Source organism: Hippocampus guttulatus, chromosome 1 (genome assembly GCF_054856545.1).
Source record: "Hippocampus guttulatus isolate MCC_2025c chromosome 1, RoL_Hgut_1.0, whole genome shotgun sequence".
NCBI lineage: Eukaryota > Metazoa > Chordata > Actinopteri > Syngnathiformes > Syngnathidae > Hippocampus > Hippocampus guttulatus.
This window is the reverse complement of record NC_141261.1, coordinates 24,385,694-24,408,502: the sequence shown is the minus strand read 5'-3', so window position 1 is coordinate 24,408,502 and position 22,809 is coordinate 24,385,694. Positions and strand designations below refer to the sequence as shown.

At 44.0% G+C, this 22,809-nt stretch overlaps 2 protein-coding genes across 2 annotated transcripts; both read right to left on the bottom strand.

Annotated features, from left to right (window-relative positions):
* Nucleotides 1–7,207: 7,207 nt before the first annotated feature.
* On the bottom strand, nucleotides 7,208–18,719 carry ikzf4 (IKAROS family zinc finger 4). The gene is made up of 9 exons (XM_086121681.1): nucleotides 18,622–18,719; nucleotides 15,144–15,204; nucleotides 14,984–15,064; nucleotides 14,630–14,896; nucleotides 14,378–14,545; nucleotides 11,531–11,686; nucleotides 11,288–11,419; nucleotides 9,524–10,335; nucleotides 7,208–7,305 (listed from the first exon to the last, which is right to left on the bottom strand). Exons 2-8 carry the CDS (start codon nucleotides 15,202–15,204, stop codon nucleotides 9,539–9,541), a joined length of 1,662 nt encoding a protein of 553 aa, XP_085977807.1. The 5' UTR covers nucleotides 18,622–18,719; the 3' UTR covers nucleotides 7,208–7,305; nucleotides 9,524–9,538.
* A 739-nt stretch (nucleotides 18,720–19,458) lies between these two features.
* On the bottom strand, nucleotides 19,459–21,667 carry dnajc22 (DnaJ (Hsp40) homolog, subfamily C, member 22). Its single transcript, XM_086121670.1, has 4 exons — nucleotides 21,599–21,667; nucleotides 20,629–20,705; nucleotides 20,269–20,351; nucleotides 19,459–19,971 (listed from the first exon to the last, which is right to left on the bottom strand). Exons 3-4 carry the CDS (start codon nucleotides 20,320–20,322, stop codon nucleotides 19,792–19,794), a joined length of 234 nt encoding a protein of 77 aa, XP_085977796.1. The 5' UTR covers nucleotides 20,323–20,351; nucleotides 20,629–20,705; nucleotides 21,599–21,667; the 3' UTR covers nucleotides 19,459–19,791.
* Nucleotides 21,668–22,809: the final 1,142 nt, after the last annotated feature.

The window sequence follows — 22,809 nt, the reverse complement described above, 5'->3', positions numbered from 1 at the left end:
TAGTGACAAAGGCAGTGTAATAAATACCGACTTAGTGTCTGGGTCCCTGCTGGCCTCTCCGTGCGCGGCCTGCGATGTGGCCCTGGCCTGATGGATAATTCATTAAAGTGACAAAATGTCCCACCGTCCAGGCGTGACGCAGCAAGTTAGCACCCTACTGGCCCGGCTCATTGTTCTAATTGTCTGGGCTGGAGTCACTTTGTGGCCGCCTCCTACTTCACCCACCCCGCCTTCACACTCCAGCCTTCAGAAAAGCAATGGAGTTAATGCCACTACCTTACTGTGTGAGTAGGTGATCGGCAGGTTTAGGGAAGAAAAAAAAACAGTGAGAGTTCCTCTGGGTGGGGGCGGCGGCGGGATTAGCGAATGGAGGTTGCCCGGGAGTGCTGGGAGCAGCTCCGATCGGAATGTAGGAGAGATGAGTCCAGAAGCTCGGATGCGGGACAAAGCGAGAGTTAATAAGGAAAGATTGAAGGCGCTGGCGACAATGGGCCGCCACCCGAGTCGAGATGAAATTGCTTCCGAGGATTATTGGGAGAGGGTGTGAGCCTTGTCGGCTTTGTGTGTGTGTGTGTGTGTGTGTGCGCGCGTGCGTGTTTGGTTGGGCATTTGTGTGTTTGTGCTGCAGTGTGTGTGCACAGAGGCAGGGGGAGAGCTGGATTGATGGCTGCCCCTCTGGTTGGGGAGCAGGGGACCAGCGGAGGCTAACCGGCTGTTCCCACAGTCTGTTCTACTGCAGCCACCTTTGACACACGTCCCTGCCAGGCGGCGAGCAGGCAGTCGTGGGGAGAAGGCCGCCATCCAAAACAACAACACTGTCACTGGATGAGCAGAGGGTAAAGGCAGGCGGGAGATCAGAGTATGAGGAGGCCAAACAAATAAAGAAATGTCCCCCAAAATGGCTGCTTATGGTTTGAATTAAACCAAGAAAATAGGTGGGACTGTATGACAAGGAGGGGACAGAGTCCCATTCACTGAGTGTGACATTTTTATATCTCAAGGTGTTTATGACTCTTGCTTGAACAGTTATATCACAGCTGACGATACAGCACAGCAGCTTCATATTAAAATTCCTCTCTGAATCATGGAAGCCTGTTTGCCTGTTGAGTGGAGTGGGCTCCAATTTAAAGGCGGCCTGAATTGAGAGAATGCCATATTTGGTTTCGGTCGGTGCACTGAACAGCGGGCTCATCGTGGATGGGAAGGACAGAGTGGGCAGAACGGACATGAACTGAAAACGTAGCTTTGGGCATTGGGTTGATAGGACGGAAATATCCAACACCCAAGTATTCATGGATGGATGATTGATGGATGGACGGGATGTTTGGTGGGTAGGTGGGTGGACGGATGGCTCGAAGGGTGTATGATGCATAGATGTTTGGTAAATGGTAAACAGGCTTTCACATTTCCACCTACAAGGAACATCAACACTGACCGCATCCACTCACTGATGTTGCAGCATCAGGAGCAACTGAGGTTCATTATCTTGCTCAAGGCCACTTTGACCTGGGCGCAAGGGATTGAACCCACTATCAATGGGTTGGAAGATGATCATGCTGTTCGTATATTGGATGGATGGACAGATGGGAAGATGAGACTGATACATAAAAAGAGATACAGCCATAAAATGAGTGTGATAAATTTTTTTGAATTGAATTTGTTTACATGACAAACTTGGTGTTTGCACACATACGCAGTTTGTGTGTGTGTGTGTGTGTGTGTGTGTGTGTGTGTGTGTGTGTGTGTGTGTGTGTGTGTGTGTGTGTGTGTGTGTGTAGGCAGCAGCTGCAAGGCAGAGTGCATGAGAATGGTCTCTGAGCAAATGACCTTTTGGGCAGATGGTAGTTCCAGAGTGAGGGCCACGCAGCGTCACAATGGCCGTGGCCTCCTATCACCTCCATCATTTCATCATCTGGCGACCTGCCGCAAGAGACCTCACAGGAGAGGGAGCCTCGCCACTCGAGGGCCATCAGGCTCCAGCTTCAAGGACGGCATTTTTCAGTTCGAGCGCTCCAAGTGTGGCGGGCCAAGCAAGAAGGACGAAGAGCGTTGGGTGAGCAGGGACCCAGCCCACTCCTGCTGCTCTCTGCAAACATCCAGATACAGCTTTTCCATTGTGAGTGTGCACAGAGTGAATCAGACTGGGAATGCAAATGCAGCACTCAAGCACACTGAGCAATCCGTACGACGTCTGTGGTCAGCCTCGGTAACCCCGCGGCATTGATTTTGAAAACAAGATGTGCAGTGAAGGTGATAGCGAGTTGACATGCATGCTCATGTGTGTCATGTCTGCAGAAATGTTCTCCATCATCATGTAGCTGGCCCATGTCATTGAGAAGGGCAGGACCGCAACATGCCTTCTTCGAGTCATCCCTCAGCACCAAGCCATGGTCTCCAAACTGCTCAACAGTGCGGGAAACAAAAGGCTGTTTTGGTTTTGATTAGGAGCTGTGTTTTACAGGAGTGGGCGAAGGCTATGCACTGACACAGCAGAGGAAGAATGTTTATTTGCAACACTTTTGTAGCCCAGTGGCTTACAGGAACTATGACACAGTCTTGTGTCACTGGTTCTTCGGCTCACACACACACACACACACACACACACACACACACACACACACACACACACACACACACACACACGCGCACACACACATACACACACACACACACACACCACTGCACGCAAGCGTTCCCAAGGAACGCACCTATTACGTAATTCTGCACCTCTGTAATTCAGAGGCTAGCCCAAAATGGACTCTTTCAAGGCGACTCATTGAAACGTCATAAATCCCTTGTGTGCCAGACATCAATCATATGGAATGCTACATCACGGATGACTGAATGAGTGAAAAGATGAATGAGTGCGGACAGACAGACAGATGGATAGATTGTTGATAGCTAGCTAGTTGGCGAGATAAATGGTGAATGACTGAATTGGTGGATGCTTTAATGAGTGGATGGACAGATGGACAGGATAGATTGACGAGCAATAAGGTGGAACCTCGGCTTTTGTATGCCCTAGTTTGTGTATGATGAAAGCATGAAAATGGCTCCCTATCCCCGCCCCCCTTCTCTCGTCACCATCAAGAGTCATCAATAAAGGTAAAAGTGATGTTACATGTTCATTTATCAACTTTATTATTGACTAATATTTATTTCACACCTGTTTCCTCCCACATTCCAAAAACATGCATGGTAGCTTAATTAAAGCCCAATGACAGCTGGAATAGGCTGCAGCCCATGACCCTCGTGAGGATAGGCGGTTCAGAAATGGATGGATGAATGGGTGGATGGATGGATGGGTGTTTTGACTAGAGGTGTAACAATACATCCATTTATTTTATTAATATGACTGCTGCGCGATCCAACGACATCGAGTGTGTCATGATTCGGTTTAGCGACCAACAGGTGGCACTGTAGGGCTCCCCCGGCAGCTGCACACCTGTTGGTCATTTGGTAATTAGTTGTATAAAAGGACTCCTGCCCGAACACTCGGTGTCGGGTCATTGTTGCTCTTGCTACTGTCATGTGTGTTGCTGTTTGCTCTTAGTTTCTGTCATGTTTAGTTCATTGTTATGTTTTAGCTTTAGTCATGGTTTTTGTTTGATACTTTGGACTTTGTTTGTTTTGGATGTAGTTTTCTTTGTTTTAAATACAATTCTTCAAATACACCCTGCTCCTCCCTCCTGCCTGCTTTTTGGGGTCCACCACCACCTCGCAACGTGACAGAGTGGCGCTGGACTTGTGTCAGGACAATAAATTGATGCTGGCCACACATCAAGTTTTTGATCAGTTTCATTGATATAATTGACCATCTTATACTCATAATTCCTAACATCCTATTTTTCACGTCATTTTTAATCAACTATTTTTTTTTCGCTAATACACATCGTCTCTGGTTGGCGCCGGGGATTTACATCAAGAATGCAACAGAGATCATGACGAGGAAGAGTAGACTTTTAAGACAACACAATGCCTTTGCTTGAGTGAAAAGGAAACATTTTGGATTTTAAAAGAAAGGAGATCATCTTAACACAGACAATCGCCGTGTATAGCCTTTGTCAATACTGAATGAAATGTAACGGGAACATGACAATTTGTTGACGCATCTCGACCAACATCACAAATAGCAGAAAACTTGAATGAGTCAACAGTGGCGACCACTATGCAAGGTAATGCAACAGACCAAAAATGTTTTGCTGCTTATTTATTAAAAAACGTGATCGTAAATCTCCTCGTGCTCAAAGAATTACTAATTGTTTCATATGCACCTTCTGTGCACCAATTGGTGCATACGCTCGGTTAATAAATGAGATCCCTTGCGAGCACACAGAGAAGTGTCGTGCTGCCAGACATGTAAACCAGCTGATATTTTCATAAAACTACGTACGCTTTTATAAAAACTGTTTACTGTTACATACAGGTTAAAAATAAACAAGTTTAATTCTTGTGTACCGGTATATGTTTTTGTTCCGCAAAAGAGACTTTTATACTGTTCAGATATATGAGGCACTTTATCAAAAGTGTTTGTTTACATCAGTGGTGCCCAACCTGCTTTGACCGAAGATCTATTTCAAGTAACCAACCTCCCGCGATTGACCTGTTACCGCACGTGCACGCATACACACGCTCTTGCTATGATGAGCAACAGCCATCACGGCCCCTAACATGAACAAGAAAAATAAAGTCGATACAAGAGTTTGTGAGTTTATGAAAAGGAAATCACTCCCTACCTCAGTAAAGACCTGACGTTGAGGCACTTTTGCAGCGTGTTAAATGCAGCAACATCACTATCGTAACTCGCGTGTACCGTTTTAAAACGCTTCTGGCGCTCCTGATTCCCAATCTTTGATAGTGTCATCCGTGAATTGCAAACGAAACAAACTTAGAATGAGAAAAAAAAAAGCTCTGCAGACTGCTGGATGCTAAGAACTTTCAGTGATGTACTGTAGGTCACGCGCCACCATAGGTTAAAGGTGACCTGCATTGGCACCAAGGCCTAATATCAACATATTGTATCCACCAAAAGACATATTGGTTTACCCCTAGTCTTTAAGGGAAAGCTATAATTATCCTCCGTTTGTTGTCAACACGTTTAGGAGTCTGCAATGGATTCACAATATTTCCTACGGAAAATGATGCTTTACATTTCATATGATTCGGTATAAGTCAGGCAATTTGGAATGGATCAATAAAAAAACCCAGGTCGCACTGTAGAACTAGATTATGGATGACTAGATGGATAGATAAATGGATAGATGGGTGGATGGTTTGGTGAACAGGTGCTTGGGAAGGTGAATGCATGGATGGGATGGGCAGATGGATCGATTGATTGACGATGAATTTAGAAATATGTAGCTAGATTGCTATCTGATATTTAGCTAGCTCGCTAGCTAGATAGGTGACAGAAAAGCAAAATGTACTCACTAAAGGCGACCTGGTGTGACATCACTTTCTGTGTGTGACACAGTGTGTGTGCAACATGTCCCACAGTAACCGCATGGGCATCCTTGACCCCAAATGGCCAAATCGTGTATGTTTGTGTGCACTTGCATGTGGCTGCACGCACAGTTCGTGCAGCAGTGGGTACCATCCACTATCCACTCCGTCTGGCAGCCAAAGTCAGTAAAGAAGACATTTCTCCTGGCAAGGCCTCTTTTAGGCCAATGCAGTGACAGGGGGACAGGCAACCACAGGAGCCACACAACTTCCCAAGGGCACCCATGCCGGGAATGGCTTGCATCACACAACTTCAGCATTCTCCCCAACGCTAAAACATGCATATTTTCCTGGGGTCGCATTGTCAAACGTACACTGCTTGCTCCCACCCGCCTTTGTCTGTGTGCAATAGACATACACAGGATCTGATCACTAATGGATTCCAGAGGCACAGAGATGTGAAAAGCTCTGCCAGCTGTGTTTTTAGTACATGCTGCAACCTAAAAAATAACATTTAAAAAAAAGTTCACTCTCGTCCAAGCCATGAATTTTCATCTTGTTTTCAATACGTATTGCTGAGGCCACAAATGTTTGAATGCGTATATTTTGGCAATTTAAACGCACACTACAGTGAAAACTTGAGCATGGCTAATTAGGGGGCACTACTTGGACTTGCAAAACAATTTGATTCAATAAATTTTCTTGACATTAAAAGTAAGAAATAATTTGGTGGAATGATACGGCCTTGATGCAACCAAACATCTGTCAAGCATTATTCTCATGCATCAGTATTTTAAAGAAATACCAAAAAGATGACAAGATATATAATGCAATTTGAAGGTAAGTAATAGAACTGTAGACTGCTTTTCAAACACACATGCTATATACATGACTTGGACTATAAACAATAAATGCATTTTCGTGTTGGAATCGGTGCTAATGTGGTGAAAACACACTGCCAAAACTAATCATTGGCTGGGACCAAGTTAAAAAGTAAGATTCATGGGACCATTACTTTATTTTTCTTTGTGAGTTACTCCTCATTGGAATATGATTTTTAGCTTCACAGCAGATGCCATGACTTGGGAAAACTGATAATTGAATGAGATCTAACAGTGGAGTTGAATCAACAGATAATCATGTTCTAGATTCAGTGGCAGGAAATAAGAAAGCACGATGTTATTACTGTACTTAAGGAGGGATTTTTCAGTTTTAAAAAACATCATTTATATCTATTATTTCTATATTAATATTGTGCTTGTACAGTACTTTGCCGTTTTGCACCATACTGTGTGAGTGGGGTTGAAAAGTTCAGTCATCTTAATTGCCGAAATACAATTTACAAAACGTTAGTCGTACTAGTGTCGTTATGTTAGTCAGTATGTTGTACGCCACTGAAAATGAATATCTGGAGAAAACCACACAGTTCTCAATTGTGAGGGGAGCCGTTCGATGAGCTGCGTAAACTTGATTTGAGTGTCATCTAGTGGTTAAAATTCGGTACTACCCATTTTAAAGTTGAGACAGCAGCTTTGCCAAGCATGCCTGGGATACAGCCATCCATCCATTTTCCGATCCGCCTTATCCTCACGAGGGTCGCGGGGGGTGCTGGAGCCTATCCCAGCTGCCTTCGGGAAGTATGCGGGGGACACCCTGAACTGGTTTCCAGCCAATCGCAGGGGACACAGAGACAAACAACCGTACGTGAAAAGCAATCACTTTTGAGTGTTCCATTCACCTGCCATGTGGGAATAAACCGCAGTACCTGGAGAAAACCCACGCAGTAAGGCCAGAGCCCTGTATCTCTGCACTGTGAGGCGGCCGTGCTCATCAGTCGACGACCGTGCCGCCGGGTAAACGCATCTACAGGGAAATGTCATTTTTCACCATCCTTGCACTTGCTTCAGTAGTAACAATTCAAGTTTTGTAAAATCTTTGTCACAGTATGTATTGAATGCATTTGAACAATAAATCGAACTTTATTAACAGTACAAAGTTTGCAGAATAGCGAGGGCATTTGTCACTGCAGAAACATCTTGGAAAGCAACAGCACTTTTTGAAGTGATGAGGCAGTTAAATATGTTGAACTTTGAGGTAAATTGTTTTTGTCTTGTAATATCACTCACAAAATAGCGTCAAGCCACAACAAAGTCCACACAGGGAGACACAAACCCATGCCTCGTTTTTCACTGAACTTCACATGATAAAAAAAAGATAAAGAAAAAAAACTGTTCACAGGTGAAAGCAAGGTGGTGACAAGCACACATGCTGTGTTCCAGTCACGCACATTTCTTCATTTTAGCTCCTTTTTTTGTTTTGTTTGTCATCTTATTACATTCTGCATGTAAAAAAAAGACGTTGAACTATTAAAGCAGCAAACCCACAATAACAATTCGAGAATACTGAGTTTGGTCTCATTTGTGTTCCCGAAATCAACATGAACATAAAAGTCACTGTACTGTAGCAATAAGGTATTTGGGTGCTTGAAAGAAGCAGGAGGTAATATCTCTTGTCCGCTTGAGGAATACGCTGGAGAAGATTTGGAATATAGCTGATTAAATACAACCAAGGCTGAAACAAGCAACACTACCGATAATAAAGAGACACCTGCGAGTCAAACTCAACATAACCCAAGTTTTACTTGCTAAACAATGACTTTGATTCAAATGAAGATCTCCATACTATCAGCCTCAAGTGCCAGAAGAGTTTTAGTTGAAATGATAGTCGATTCTCAATCATCCACCGCAGCAAAATTGACTGTAATAACTTGTGCAATATGAGGGGAATCTGAGAAAGGCAAATTACATGACCGTCATTGTGAGGATTCAGCAGTTATCTCAACGAGCACAACAAAGTATAGCCATCAAGTGCTTGGGTAGAGACTTGTCATATTCAAGCAGCGAGTCGACGGGGCAGTCCTGTAGGATTCGAAGCACCCCGAGCTACTGTATGTTGGTCAGAATCTTCCTTGTCAACCTCATGACTCGTGGTCTGATTTTAAGATCCAAAATCCTGCGCAAGCTATTGTACCTTCACGCTCAGACTCAATTTCTGACTTCAAACACTGTAAACAAGTTCGAGTTAAGGCAGTCCTTTTTAGCTTTTACCTTTAGACAAAAGCCCCCCCTAATCCCAGAGGCACAGCGCACATGAGGCTCACACACCTCACAAACTAAACACCATCCCGCACAACCAAACTCAACTCCTAAAGCGTAGTAGGCACGCCAAACACAATTCTTCAAATGTAAACAATGTGCCTTCGGTTCTGCTTGTGCACACAACCTTTTCATAGAGGAATTTGAATCAAGGAGAAGATGGCTCGTTGTGATTTCCCAGCACCTGTTGAAACCCTTCATTTTTTTTAGTTTGGAGGGAATCCCCCAAAAGGCACTTTTAAAGCAAAATCACATTTTGCCAGATGATTCAATAAGCGAGTGCAATCAATCATATTACATAATTTGCCGCAGTAAACTAAATGCTGCTCTCAGAAGATTCTTTACCCGCTTCTGCTTCGCTTGTCAGAGCCAAATGGATTTTAATTTGGATTCACAGGGGTTGTACATTCCCGTTGCCAATCCGATGATGAGTCATGCATGCTGTTCAATCGGAACAGCCAGGCTGCGCATGCTCTGTCTCGACTTAAATGTGACGTCGTCTACACACTTGATAATCTGGCGGCTTCCAACCAGAGCTGGTCTGCGGCAGGAGAGCTTGTTTTCAACTCTTGTTAACTGCTTTTTATCAAGCTGTTGCTTTCATCAAAGCATAAAGACGGTCACAACTACTGGGCTAAATCGACAATCAACCTCCACCTTCATAAATGATGTGGTATTTAAATGAATCTGCGCGTCACACGTCTGTTTTCAGTAAATGTAGTGGCATACGTTAACGCCAGATCGGAATAGATCACGTCACATGTAAACGGTTGACCAGAGAATGACAAAACAGTCTGCATATAAACCCAGCAAAGGTAATAAGAATAGGACACATTCTTCATTTTCACACTGGGGGTTGAAAGCATAATCTGGTGCAGAGCCAACATGAGCCCACAACGCCTCGAGTGGCTCCTCTCAACGCTCACCCCTTCCGGCTCTCCTTAGGCCAGTTGGTGCTCTCCTCGACTCATGTGTGAGGAAAACTCATAGCGATCCCGGCTGCTGTGGCCACAGATGTTGCACTCAAAGGGCTGGTGGAAACCATGGCAGCCCATGTGGATGGTGAACATAACATGATCCAGGAAGAGGATGCGGCAGTGGCGGCAGTGGAAATAGCGCATGGGCTGACCGTCCCTGTCCAATACCTGCACTTTCTCCCTGGAAGGGAGCAGTGAGCCAGTGCACCTCTTCACTGGGGTGGGAGGTGAAGGACACACTCTGTTGTTCCACTCTGAGTCCATCTCTTTAGCCTGGCCGGGTCTGGAGGTGGAAAGGCTGTAGGGCAGTGCTAGGGTTTGGTAGTGGAAGTGCTGGTTGTTGTTGGAGGTACGTGTGTGGACTGCAGCCCTTGTGCTGAGGTCTTCTGCTGTGCTCTCGGTATCCGTAGAGTCGGGACATCCGTTGGGTGAGGTTGTGTGGCTACGAACCAAAGGGTGACCGTTGCACCCTTCGGCTGCTGCTTGACCAGACAGGCCAAGAGGCACCATTGAGAGTCCACCCGGGGCTCCTTGAGGAGGCACGTTGTTGTCAGTGGAGCCCATGACTATGTGCAGCTCAGATGGGAAGGCAGGATGAGGCACGCCGTTCCTTCGTTTGGTTTTGGAGTCTTGCAGAGGTATCCTACTCAAACCAGTAGAGTCTTCAGCTGGCTGAGGGTTCAGATGCTCCCCTTCCCTCTCAGAACCAGAAGACAAGTCACAAGGAACTTCTAGCAGGTCTCGATGGATGTGCTCATCAGCTGGGAACACCAAATACCAGCGAAAGTCAATGGACCGTATTTTTACGCAATGGGCTCTACATTCGGTGACAGTGCGGCAGCACTCAAGCACGCAAATTGGCATATCCTGATTGTTTTGCTGACGCAAGCCTTGATGCCCTTGTTTAGGAATCGGACAATTTGGTGGCTGAAGGTAAACGAAGCGTTATGCCTTCTGGGATCTTACTATTCGCCGCACGGTAGTGTTAGATGATTTGGGAGAACTTGAGCAAGGTGCAGGCAGCCAGATTCAAAGCTCTGTGAGCATGTATGGTGGGAGTCATCATAGTTTATTCATCAATATGACAACAGCGGGCATCAAACATTCTGAATCATTGCAGAAATCAATTCACTGAATGCATTATTAATATTATTATTATTTTTGGTATCATCTTTATCATGTAATTTCCAAATCATCCCAAGTGACTGGCAACGGCACAGCTAAATAGAGAGCGGCAGGTGGGGAGGCTCACACAAAGACACACGCAATCAGTGTCGAAGTCGTCCACTTCACAGATCTGTGATCTCCCTAGCCAACTTCATAGCTTCCACCCGTGGAGGTCTGCTCGCAGTTTCTTATAAACGTACTGATGAGCTTCGATCAGCCAGAAGACACGAGTAAATGAGTCTATTCTTCCGCCATGTCAAGGACTATCAGCTCGTCTAAAAGGGAGTGAAAGTAGTCGCTTCGATTGGCAGCGAATCAAGTTGGCTTCGCGCAAAATGTGCCATGCTACTACAAGCTTGCACGGCTCTGTGACCACACCAAAACTTAGTCCAGCCTGCCCTTGCACAGATTTAGACCCCGGCAGCATTGGATTTGCACTGGGCATGAGAATAGAGCCCAATGTGTTTTCATACAAGTGAATATATAATTGCATGGTAGAAGGAACATATTTCATATGGCACTGTGGAATCAGCAGAGATAACATACCCAGAAACTTCTGTGGTGTTGACCTCTTGCGCTTGGTGATGCTAACAGCTAATCTATCCGCAATCTGTGGTTTCTCATTGGACATGTCCAGCATGGTTTTAGCCATTGTCTCCATATTTAGAGACGGATCATCTGCCAATAAAATCCACAATGACTTTCTTTGCACAAACATCCATGACTAATCGAATGTCCTTAAATTAACTGTTGCAATGGCGCTATTAAGTTGTTGGTGCTGTGTCTTACGCTGCTGGGATGTCTTTGAGTTGACTGCTGCCTTCTGGTCCTGGCTCTTGAGAAAACTATGGCAACGGTCAAAATGATCCTCCAGTGTGCTCTGCTGTTTGTAGCTCCGACTACAGTAGACACACTTAAAAGGCTTTCCCTCCAGTGGCGAAGAAACTGCAATTATAAAATCCCAAACGAAGTTTAAAATGACCTGTAACCTGGATGATGGGGAATACAATTAAGTATGTCATTCTGAACCCTTATGCTGTCTGTCATTTTGGGAAAATGGTTCATCAAGTACTCAGCGTCACGTTAAAATTATTTCAGTGACAGCCCTACAATAAAATCAAAATTAATAAAATGAAATGCAAATTATTTGGCTGTCATACTTTAAAATGTATATAAATGAATTGCCCTATTTACAACCAGTGTTTAACCTGCCATCACAATGTCCCTTTAGAGTGAAATACCACAGTGACATTAATTACCCAAATCCAGTTTTTAAGAAGCTTTCCTCGGAAAAGAAAAAATTGAAAACACCTTATAAGTGTTGATAATCTCCAAGCAAGATTTCTTCTGTACACAAATGGCTAAAGGTCACTTTTTGTAATAAAGCAATCCCTCGCCACTTTGCGTTTCATGTGTTGCGGTTTCAGGACTTTGTGGGGTTTTCTAATATACTGTAGTCATTAAAAAAGTTAATCAAAATATAAAAATAGTCATATCGGCATAGTCATTGTTTCATATTGATGCAGAAGAGAGGTTTCCCTGCATGCTGAACAAAGAGCTGACGTGACTCAGAGGCTCACTCAAACAAGTGATTGGTTCCCGTCCCAACATTGACCAATGAGAGCACGAGTGGATTTACTCCGTGAGCCGATTGGCTGCGCATCATCTCAGCCGAACCCAGCATTATCCCTTGTGTGTCGCTAGTCTCGTCCACGCTGTTGACTGTCTCGCGTACTGTATCTTATGTTGTGTTTGTCATAACCAGACTTGGACACGGGGTTCCACGTAAAAAGATCATTTTGAGGATCAGCGAGTGACAACACAAAATGGCGAAGCTGTGTAAACAAGGCAAGCACTGGTTAGATCTGTGGCGAGAGGCTGGAGTGGACACATAAGGACGAAGCACACTGGCACAGGACAAAGGGAGACAAGGACAATTTAAACACAAGGGGAAACAGGTGGAAGCATTCAAGGCAGAGCTGACAATCACACTGGCACAGGAGGAAGGGAAAGTGATCTGAAATGAGAGGACAGTCATTCTTTCAAAATAAAACAGGAAGTGACCAGACATAAACAACCCTCATCACATTGCGACAGTGTTTACAATCATTTTTTTCAGTTGAAGCAATAACTTTTTTGATTTGTTAAGCTGCGCTCCAACCCCTTGCCGCCACGTTACACATACGTACAGCACATTTGACAATAAAGTTGTATTCAATTAAATTCAATTGAAGCAATGTGTCCCAGGTGTGCGGGAGCATGGAATCCAGCTCGTCCCTCCACGGCACCATCACCAGTGACAAACATTGGTTCAACGGCAGCAGCAGGGGGCTGGTTCGCAGCCTTGACTGAGTTCGGCAGCCGTATTTTGAAGATTTCCCAACCCAATCAGCTGTTTTTAGTCACGTCACAAGGAAGCGGTGACAGCTCAGCTGAAGGCTGAAGTGACAGCCAAAACTGTCAGCTCAGTAAGAGTTGTTTTTCAGACCATTGTCTGATATAAACGAAACTTTAAACCTATTTCAACTAATAAGAAGACAAGATGACTGTCATAGCTCTACCCATCACCATGTTTTTCCCCAATTTTTCCCCCGTCAGCATCTCCAGCAGAAGGGTCTTCGAGTGAACCTAAAGCCTGTCCAAGTCAAGTGAGAGCCCCCAACACAAGCCCCTTCGCCTCTCTCAGAAGCCAATGTTGATGAATGTTAATTACTGTTTTATAATTCAATATTTAACTAAATATGTGTACTGTTGTAATTTTTGTCTCAAATATTCATCCATCCATCCATCCATTTTCTAATCCGCTTATCCTCACGAGGGTCGTGGGCATGCTGGAGCCTACCCCAGTTGTCTTCGGGCAGAAGGCGGGATACACTCTGAACTGGTTGCCAGCCAATCATAGGGTAAACATAGACAAACAGCCATGGGTGCTCACACTCACACCTCGAGTCAATTCAGAGTGTTCATTCAGCCTGTATAATTTTTTTTAGTTGAAGCAATACCTTTTTTGATTTGTTAAGGTGCGCTCCAACACCTTGCCGCCATTGAAGCAATGTGTCCCAGGTGTGCGGGAGCATGGAATCCAGCTCGTCCCTCCACGGCACCATCACCAGTGACAACATTGGTTCAACGGCGGCAGCGGGGGGCTGGTTCGCAGCCTTGACTGTGTGTGTGTGTGTGTGTTTATATATATATATATACATACATACATACATAGTCCCTTGGTGAAGCGCAGTCGAAATGGTAAAATGTTGTTTCTTTTATGTTATTAAAATAAGGAAAAAGCAAAAATTCTGCCTTTATAAAAGTTAATAATGTCCAATTTGTGAAGAATCGGTAAAATACTCAGTGAAATTTGAAATTGTAATTTCACATCATGTTGTAAACTACAGTATGTCTCATATTTTAATTACCTCATGTAGCTAATTGTTGTACCGATCTTACAAATTACAGATCTTAAATATTAGACCTCAAGCTATCAAAAGCAGATCTCAATGCAATACAGTGCAGCTGGACACTATTGCAAACTGCTATCCCAACAATAAACATATTGTTAAATCAATATTCATCTTACAGTGTCTTTCAAAAGCGAACCTTTGACTTTCTTTTTGTGCAGCACTTGTATTTGTCTCTCACCTGCATGGGTCCGTAGATGTCCGGCTAGGGCGTCCCTCCTCCGGCAAGCGTAGTTGCAAATGGGGCATTTGAAAGGTTTTTCTCCAGAATGCAACTTGATGTGTCGTAACAAGTTGCCCTTTTGGGTGAAGGAAGCTCCACACTGATTACATTGGAAAGGCCTCTCACCTAACAACCAAGCAACACACAGGCGTGAAAACCACCATGCCCTTTTGAGTCCTAGGCCCTCACTGTTCGCTCGGCTCTCATCACCTGTATGGCTTCGCTTGTGCACCATCAGCACGTTGGGTCCGATGCAGATGATCCCGCACACATCACATTGAAGCTTTCCACTTGGAAGTCGGATGGGTCCAGGCGAAGAAGCATTTTTTGAAGTGCCCAACTCGCTGTAAAAGTTCCCTTGGCCGAGCCCAGCTTGCTCTGCGCTCCCTTCCTCCATCAGCTCCATTCTGTCACTCTCTCGGTTGTTTGATTGTGATGATTTCTCTTCACTGCACAGCTCTGCCTTGATGGTGTTTTCTGGGAAGGAAAGAATCAAATGTACCTTTCGAATATACATTTACAGATAATATCAAAAAAGCCTGTGTGGGAAGGTTGAAAACAAACCTGCAAAGGAACAATGAGTCAAGGACTGTTGACTGTTTGAACTGTAAAAGTCCTGCTCTGTCGCCGACTCTTGGCCACTGCCTGAAAGAGACGGCAAAGTCAAATTCTGGTGTCTGCACGCACAAATGGACTGTGTGTTTACATCCTCATGCATCGTTACCTGATGCATGAGAGCATCCGTTGCAGTCATCGGCATTCATTGTTTCACCAGATGCCTGCATCTGCACAACGAAAGAAGAAAGGTTTCCAATTTGAATACTACATTGGCTTTCAGGCAACCAGAATGTGAAGCTCTCTGTTGGAAATGTTCATATTAGGGTCAGGCATGGCCTGCACGATTTCAGGCAGATTCATCTGCACTGTGGCTTGCAAATGAATGACAGAGTCATGACATAAGCACAGTCATCACTTAAGCACACATTCCCATACGCAAACAAATGGGGTAAAAAAGTATGATGACACACAAGGACGAAATGGTTGATTCCCCTCTGTTCATGAAAGAATACATTAATGATTAATCTCTCCTCTTTCATCTATAACTTCTTCAAACAACAAAGTGTATGCAGAAAATTGGTGAAGATTGCACGACTGTCTGTGTCCTATGTGTTGTGTTGTGTTATTTTTGTTATTTTGACTTCAAAATGGCGCCGCGAGAGTGGCTGCCTTACCAGCAGCTCCTATATTTTGTTGTTCTACTTCTTCCTTTCATAACTTTGCTGCTGTGAATTGGGAATTTCTCCATTGCGAGACTAATAAAGGTTTTCTTATTTTCTTAATCAGACTAACAATAAAAGAAAAAGAGAATAATTATTAAATGAATAAATGACTATTATTATTAATTAATAAAAATGTAATGAAAATGAAACCGTTTGTTTGATATTTAGTTTGACACCGAACTTCAACTGGTACTGGCGATATGCTCATCAGTTATCTGGACTTTCACACTTCGCTCAGTGGAGTGCCTGTATGACTGTATGTGAAAATTTTGCTGGCAAGACAAACTGAAAAAATGGTCAAGCCAAGGACAGTAATGACAAAAACTCAAATGAATAAATTACGATGACATCACACATCAGCGCAGCACATAGCAGCTGAGATTTCACCTAGTCTTAAGTCTAGCCTCCTTTTAGAGACCAAATTGCCTGGTGCAACGGGGGCGTGTTGAAGAAAACACAGTCAGTCCGTCGCAATGCCCAGCATGGCCGTAGCGCAGTCTCCCAAAAAAGGTTTGGTAGACTGAACCCGGCGCGGAAATCAAGATGTGGCAGCTTTTATGCCAAGCGCATATGCACTGTCTACGAAAATGATCCCCTTGTGTTTTGTCTTTACACCGTTTTGTTTTATCTTTTCATTTATTTTGATTTTTTTTCCTTGGCATTTTATCTTGATTTTCATCGTTGTTTTTGTAACCGTTATTGCTTTGCTTCTGTGGATTTGCCTACTCCACTCCTAAAGGCTTTATGCTGACTCTCAGTCAACTATAGATAAGACAAAGTTCTGCCCTGGTCTAGAAATCACTGAATGGTTTAGGTCCTAAATACAATAAAGAAATACTAATGAAATATAAAACCAGTAGAACTCTGAGGTCTGCAGACTTGGCTCAATTAGTGGAGCGCAGACTTCAATGCAAACATGGTGAAGCAGCATTTTGTTAGGGTGGTTCTGTTTGTGACCAACAGGTGGCACTGTAGGGTTCCCCTTGCAGTGGCACACCTGTTGGTCATTGTTTCATTAGTGTGTGGTTAAAAGGACTCCCAGTCCGAACAGTCAGTGTCGGATCATTGTGTGTCTCTGTGCACATGTTTTGTTTTGTTTTCAGTCTTAGGTTTTGTTTGCTACTTTGTTTCCTGTGATTTCTGGACTTTATTTGAGTGAGGGGTTTTTTTCGAGGTAGTTTCTCCGGTTTATTCCTGTTTGCAATTTTGTTAAATACATTTTGGTCACTCCACCCTGCTCCTCCCTGCCTCCCTGCTTTTTGGGGTCCTACATCCAACATCGTGCAAAACGTGACACATTTAGCTGTTGTGCTGCACGCAAATGGATAAGGCTCCAAACGGAAACTAAGTAAAATCAGCCTGAAGTGTAAATGCTTTCCAAACCTATGCTCTTTTCCCAAATATATGATTGCGGAAAACATTCATTCATCTTCCGTACCGCTTGATCCTCACGAGGGTCGCGGGGGTGGGGGGGGGGGGGGGGGCTGGAGCCTATCCCAGCTGTCTCCGGGCAGTAGGCAGGGGACACCCTGAATCGGTTGCCAGCCAATCGCAGGGCACACAGAGACAAACAACCATCCGCGCTCACACTCACACCTAGGGACGGACAATTTAGAGTGTTCTGTGCCTGCCACGCATGTTTTTGGAATGTGGGAGGAAACCGGAGCACCCGGGGAAAACCCACGCAGGCCCGGGGAGAACATGCAAACTCCACACAGGGAGGCCGGAGCTGGAATCGAACCCGGTACCTCTGCACTGTGAAGCCGACGTGCTAACCACTGGGCTACCGGGCCGCCCTTCTTTCAAAACATTTAAAAAATAAATGTGTCCAAACAATTGTTCTTGCACAGTAGGTCCTTTGAGCAATTTTAGTATGCTCCTTGTAATTTATTCACTTTGCTTTTGAATGATTTAACTCTTTTGTTTACATGTTGTACCTTTAACTATTTCACACACTTTTTGTTCAGGAAATGTGCAATATAAATAAAACGGCTGTGCCTTTCCTTATGTTCGACTGATGTTATACAATTAAATTTGCATTGACTTACTGAGCAGTTCCATATCAGAAGAGTGATCAACTTGGACTTCCACTGTGATGATTATGACTGTGTTCCCTTTATTATGTTACAGTAGTAGTGTATGTCCAATTTGATCGGATTTGACAGAAATTGTTTGCTGGATCAGAATCTGACATGCATGAGCCAAATTTAACCAACGCTGACCAAACACGGGAAATTCCATTCAACTCATTTCTATGCGTGTTTTCAACCTCGGTGAAGGTTTCCTTTTCTCATGTCAGGTAGTATTATCATCTGGTAGCCGACGGCGACGGAAAACGCCGCACCTTGTGCACAAACAAGTGTGGGGCTGCGGTGGTGAGAGGAGGAGGCTAAAAAGCGAACGTGAATGAATATGCTGCCTCTGGACGCCGAGAGAGCAACAGGCGCGGATGCAGACGCGCCAGTCACACCAGGGCACGGCTCGGGGGGAGTCAGGGTGGTGGGCGTAATTAGCGCCGACTCTTGACTGATAATCGTACATCTCGGCGGGAGGGCGACCGCGCGGTTTATATTTGCAAATAACTACCTGGCCTGCACAGATATATTTGGCCACTTATTAGAGCTACGTACTCGGTGCTGGAAGGATAAAAACGGCGGCTGACATGATTCATAATGAGTGCCCCATGCACACATGCGGCTGTCATCCAGCGTCGAGCATTTAACACATTCAACTGTCGGCGCTGCCATGCAATGCTTCTTCAATGTTTCTAGCACGCCGTTGCTATGGCAGCAGAGCACAAGACGAATGGCATTCACCCGCCTTCAACTCCCGCGGAAAAAAAGAAGCTTGCAAATGATACTCGATGGAAGACTCTTTTAGTGTTAGCGAGCGTCGGGCTGAGTCCATAAAGCGCCTCCTTACCTGGTCACGGCTCGTTCTTGCCGTCCTTAGAATGGTCTGGATTGCGGTTTGTTTTCAAAGCGACCGCAGCATCGCTCGGATTTTTTCTTTTTCTTTTTTTTTTACCTGGGAACCCCAAACAACTTCCGGACTGCAGATTATCGAATGCATCGATATGCATAATATGTGGATGTAAATGGATTAGTAGGCCTTAAAATCAAGGCAAAAATTCTCGGAGGGTCTGATCATTTGACTGCTGATTGGCTTTTTGTTTATGTGGTTTATTTTATTAGTAGTGCTACATCATTAAATTATACATTAAATAACATTGATCTGAACATCTGAAAAATACTAAGCCCCGCACCTGTAACAACATATGGCAAACAAGACAAGGTAGTATACAGCAATGTATCCAAATTTCAGTGCTGTACATTGGTGAAATAAAATAGTTCAAGGGTGGATACAGCGCCACAAGAGGGAAGCAAAGTACCGTTTTCTCAATAGACCTGCACGGGACTGGGAGTCACTGTTTTTCACTCAGTATTTTGCCGGCTGTAGTAAGGAATTTGATGTTCATATTTATGAATTTGTACCTGGTTGCTTTTAATATGCTGGGTATCTTTTTGGCTATGCATGGCCCTCAACTGTGGAAATAAAGCTGTTTGAAATGATTAGTACATTTTATTCCTAATGACAGCTTAAGTTAACCAAATCAATTCAGACTGTGATGTAAAATAGTTTGACAAGTAAAAGGTTGTCACGTAAGATGTGAAGTTGACCATTTTTCCCCACTGATAATGAAAATTACAGTAGGGTATGCCTGTGCCAACTTATTCTCAGGAACTATGTCAAGTCAAGTCAAGTCAACAGTATTTATAGAGCACTTTCAAACAGCCATCGCTGCATACAAAGTGCTGTACATGGAGCAATTTAACATGCACAATAAACAGTAAGACAAATCGGTAATAAAGGCGGTAGAAAGCACCAAACAGTAAAACCAAGAACAAATCTAAGTCATGCTGAGTCGAATGCCAAAGAATACAAGTGAGTTTTGAGGAGGGTTTTGAAGATGGGCAGCGAGGAGGCTTGCCGAATGTTTAGTGGGAGGTCATTCCAGAGAGAGGGACCAGCAACAGAAAAGGCTCGATCCCCTCTGAGCCTCAGTTTAGTTCTTGGTACTTCTAATAAAGTCTAATATGTGAAGCGCCTGGGCCTGTGACGCCGTAGAAGAACCTCATAGGCCTCATGGATCTTGACAAACATGGCCTCAGAATCCTTGCTGGGGTTGTGGTCTGGGTGCCATGTCTTGGCAAGCTCCCTATAGCCACGAGTTATCTCTTCAAGAGAGGCCTGACCTCCCAGCGATAAAACCTGCAATATACAGGACATACAGTAAATATATAACTTCTAAAATAATACCGGTACTTTGAAGCAATAAAACCTGCAATAATAAATGCAGCATATGAAAATAAAGTTTCAAAATAAAGCTTTGAAGTGAGAACATCCAGGAAGAAACCAGTGTCTTGAAAAGGAAGGTACTCAACATTAGTGGTTCCATTGTAAAATGACAAAATACAATCTGGAATGTGCTTCAGTATACGTTTGAATATAAATCGCCCTACAAAAGGACTACAGTATAAACTTTCCAAAATCAAAGCATGTAGTCACCTTCAGTGCCTCTTTTTCCTGCTCATTGTAGTCTTTCAGGAGTATTTCCAGCATCTTTGTCCAGGCTTCTTCATAATAGCCGCCTCCAGTCAAGACACACATGAAGCGATATGGCATTAAAAGAATGTACTCCAGCACACTTCGAAGCCAAGGGAGGAACCAAAACATATCCAACATTGCTGTCACACAGTCAGACAGGTAATACAATGTGGCGGTGGTATTATGGAAAACACAGTACGCCAATGGAGCAGAAAAGGCCAGCCAAGCCAGACTCAGCCTGCAAAGCCGTGGGCCTAAAAGTGCCAAATAAACAATTAGTGATGGTAACAACTTCAAGTGAGTGAAGCATTTTGGTCTTACCGAGTTCTCGTGTGATCCCTGCCGCTGGTGGCTTCTTGTACTTGCGATGCTGTGTGGCAGTGACACTGGCTGCCAGGCTAATGGGCAGAGGGGATAAAGTGCTGCCATAGAATATCGGGGATGTTATAAGACTTGCTATGAGCGTTTTGGGAAGATGAGAGGTCTGTTGGCCAACAGTGGACACCAGGTGCACCCCGGCAGCCACACATAAAGGCAGAACGATCAAGTCGAAGAACCTGAGGGAGCTCAGGCCAATTAGTGCCACAGTGCCAAAGTAGACCCCAACACACACCTGGCCAGCAAATCGAACTGGGTTCACTGGTGGATGGAGCATGTTGGAGGCTTTTCTCTTCTTCGTCTCTGCATCTTGATTCGCTTCAGTGACATATGTTGGAATACATATCAAGGCTCTGATCCAGCCTATTCCGAAACCTCCCAGGGTGAGGATCCATAACAGAGTCTGGCTGTCCCTTCCTAAATAGAAATGGTGAAGGCCGAAAAGACCACCCACTGCCCACAGGGCGTAGGCGACCATGACACTTTTGACCATCTTGCGATGATGATCACCGCTGGTACGGGTGACAATTTGACATGCTCATTGAGTATCTGTGGGAGGAGACACATGACCTTCATTTTCAAGTTGAAACCTGATGAATTTGAGGGAAAAAAATGCTGCCTTTTGTTCATTGTAAGGGCTCATATCAAAAAAAAAAAACAGAACTCATAAGTCAGGTCACTCGAATCTCAAGGCATCACTATACAATTTTTAAAAAGGAGGTTAATCGCATAATGTTGGATTTTCAGTCATAAAATAATTCAGTGCTGTATACACAGCAAGCAGCAAGACATCACAACAACAAAACAGAAAAACATTTTGATGATGTCACTGTGCTGTTTTAACTAATGTTAACCAAATGGTTTATATACTTGCCAACTACCGTATGTTTAGCTTTTTCTTCTTTTCACTTACTGAGTGCAAATCTTGAAACCCTTGAGAAGATCAATCCTTTTCGGTCCTTCTTCTGTTAAAGTAGCTGCATGTTGTTGCAACAGATTGGACTTTGGATCATGACAATGAAACTCAGCACGTGATACACATCAACTTTTAGGGCCTTTGATGGACCTCAGCCTATTTTACTCTACATGTTATATCGTTCCTAAATGCAGTGCAAAGCTCTAAAAGTAGTGCAATTACAGTGACGGGAACTAGTTGTCGTTGCATCACATACAGAAATGCAAGATGTTTTCATATATGATTAATTATTACTAATTAAAAGTTAATTATAACTATTGTACCAATCTTAGCAAGAAATTAAAATGCATTTCTGCCTTCAGAGTTTTTACTGAACACTTATATTAAAATAGTGCACGATGCCATTCACATCCATTCACTTCACCTCTCATATTAATGTGCTTTTTTTAAGCGGTGTAGTGTCGCCATGCACGGATTTTGCAAAAAGTGGTGAGCCTATTTTGAAGAAGAAAGTACATACACCTGATTTTAAATTTACTTAATTGAATCAAATTTATTTTTCATATTACAATCCTTTAAAAGGAAATTAAAGTGATATGTCTACGTATGGGGCGGCAGTGGTTCAGTGGTTAGCGCGTCGACATTACAGTGCAGAGGTCGTGGATTTGGTCCCGGCTCCGGGCTCCCTGTGTGGAGTTTGCATGTTCTCCCCGGGCCTGCGTGGGTTTTCTCTAGGTACTCCGGTTTCCTCCCACATTCCAAAAACATGCATGGCTGTCTGATTGAACACTCTAAATTGTCCCTAGGTGTGAGTATGAGCGCGGATGGTTGTTCGTCTCTGTGTGTCCTGCGATTGGCTGGCAACCGGTTCAGGGTGTCCCCCTACCTACTGCCCGAAGACAGCTGGGATAGGCTCCAGCACCACCCGCGACCCTTGTGAGGATAAAACGGTTCAAAAAAATGGATGGATGCCTATGTATGCACATGTACAGTATCTCTCTCTCTCTCTCTCTCTCTCTCTCTCTCTCTCTCTCTCTCTCTCTCTCTATATATATATATATATATATATATATATATATATATAGGTGCAACGTCATATTCAGAAAGGTACCGCTCAAGGTAAAGTATAGCTACCTCAAAAACTACAGTACTTGGGTTCACCAACGATTTTGTCCTCTGTAACTTCCAACTACTGCCAATAGATGTCA

Coding starts and splice junctions, on each gene's coding strand:
- ikzf4 (XM_086121681.1), bottom strand. CDS start 15,204: ATGCAGGCATCTGGTGAAACAATGAATGCCGATGACTGCAACGGATGC. Junction 15,065..15,143: donor CGGATGCTCTCATGCATCAG/GTAACGATGCAT, acceptor CGTCTCTTTCAG/GCAGTGGCCAAGAGTCGGCG. Junction 11,687..14,377: donor ACATCTACGGACCCATGCAG/GTGAGAGACAAA, acceptor TTATAATTGCAG/TTTCTTCGCCACTGGAGGGA.
- dnajc22 (XM_086121670.1), bottom strand. CDS start 20,322: ATGCTGGAAATACTCCTGAAAGACTACAATGAGCAGGAAAAAGAGGCA. Junction 19,972..20,268: donor AGGAAAAAGAGGCACTGAAG/GTGACTACATGC, acceptor TGTATATTGCAG/GTTTTATCGCTGGGAGGTCA.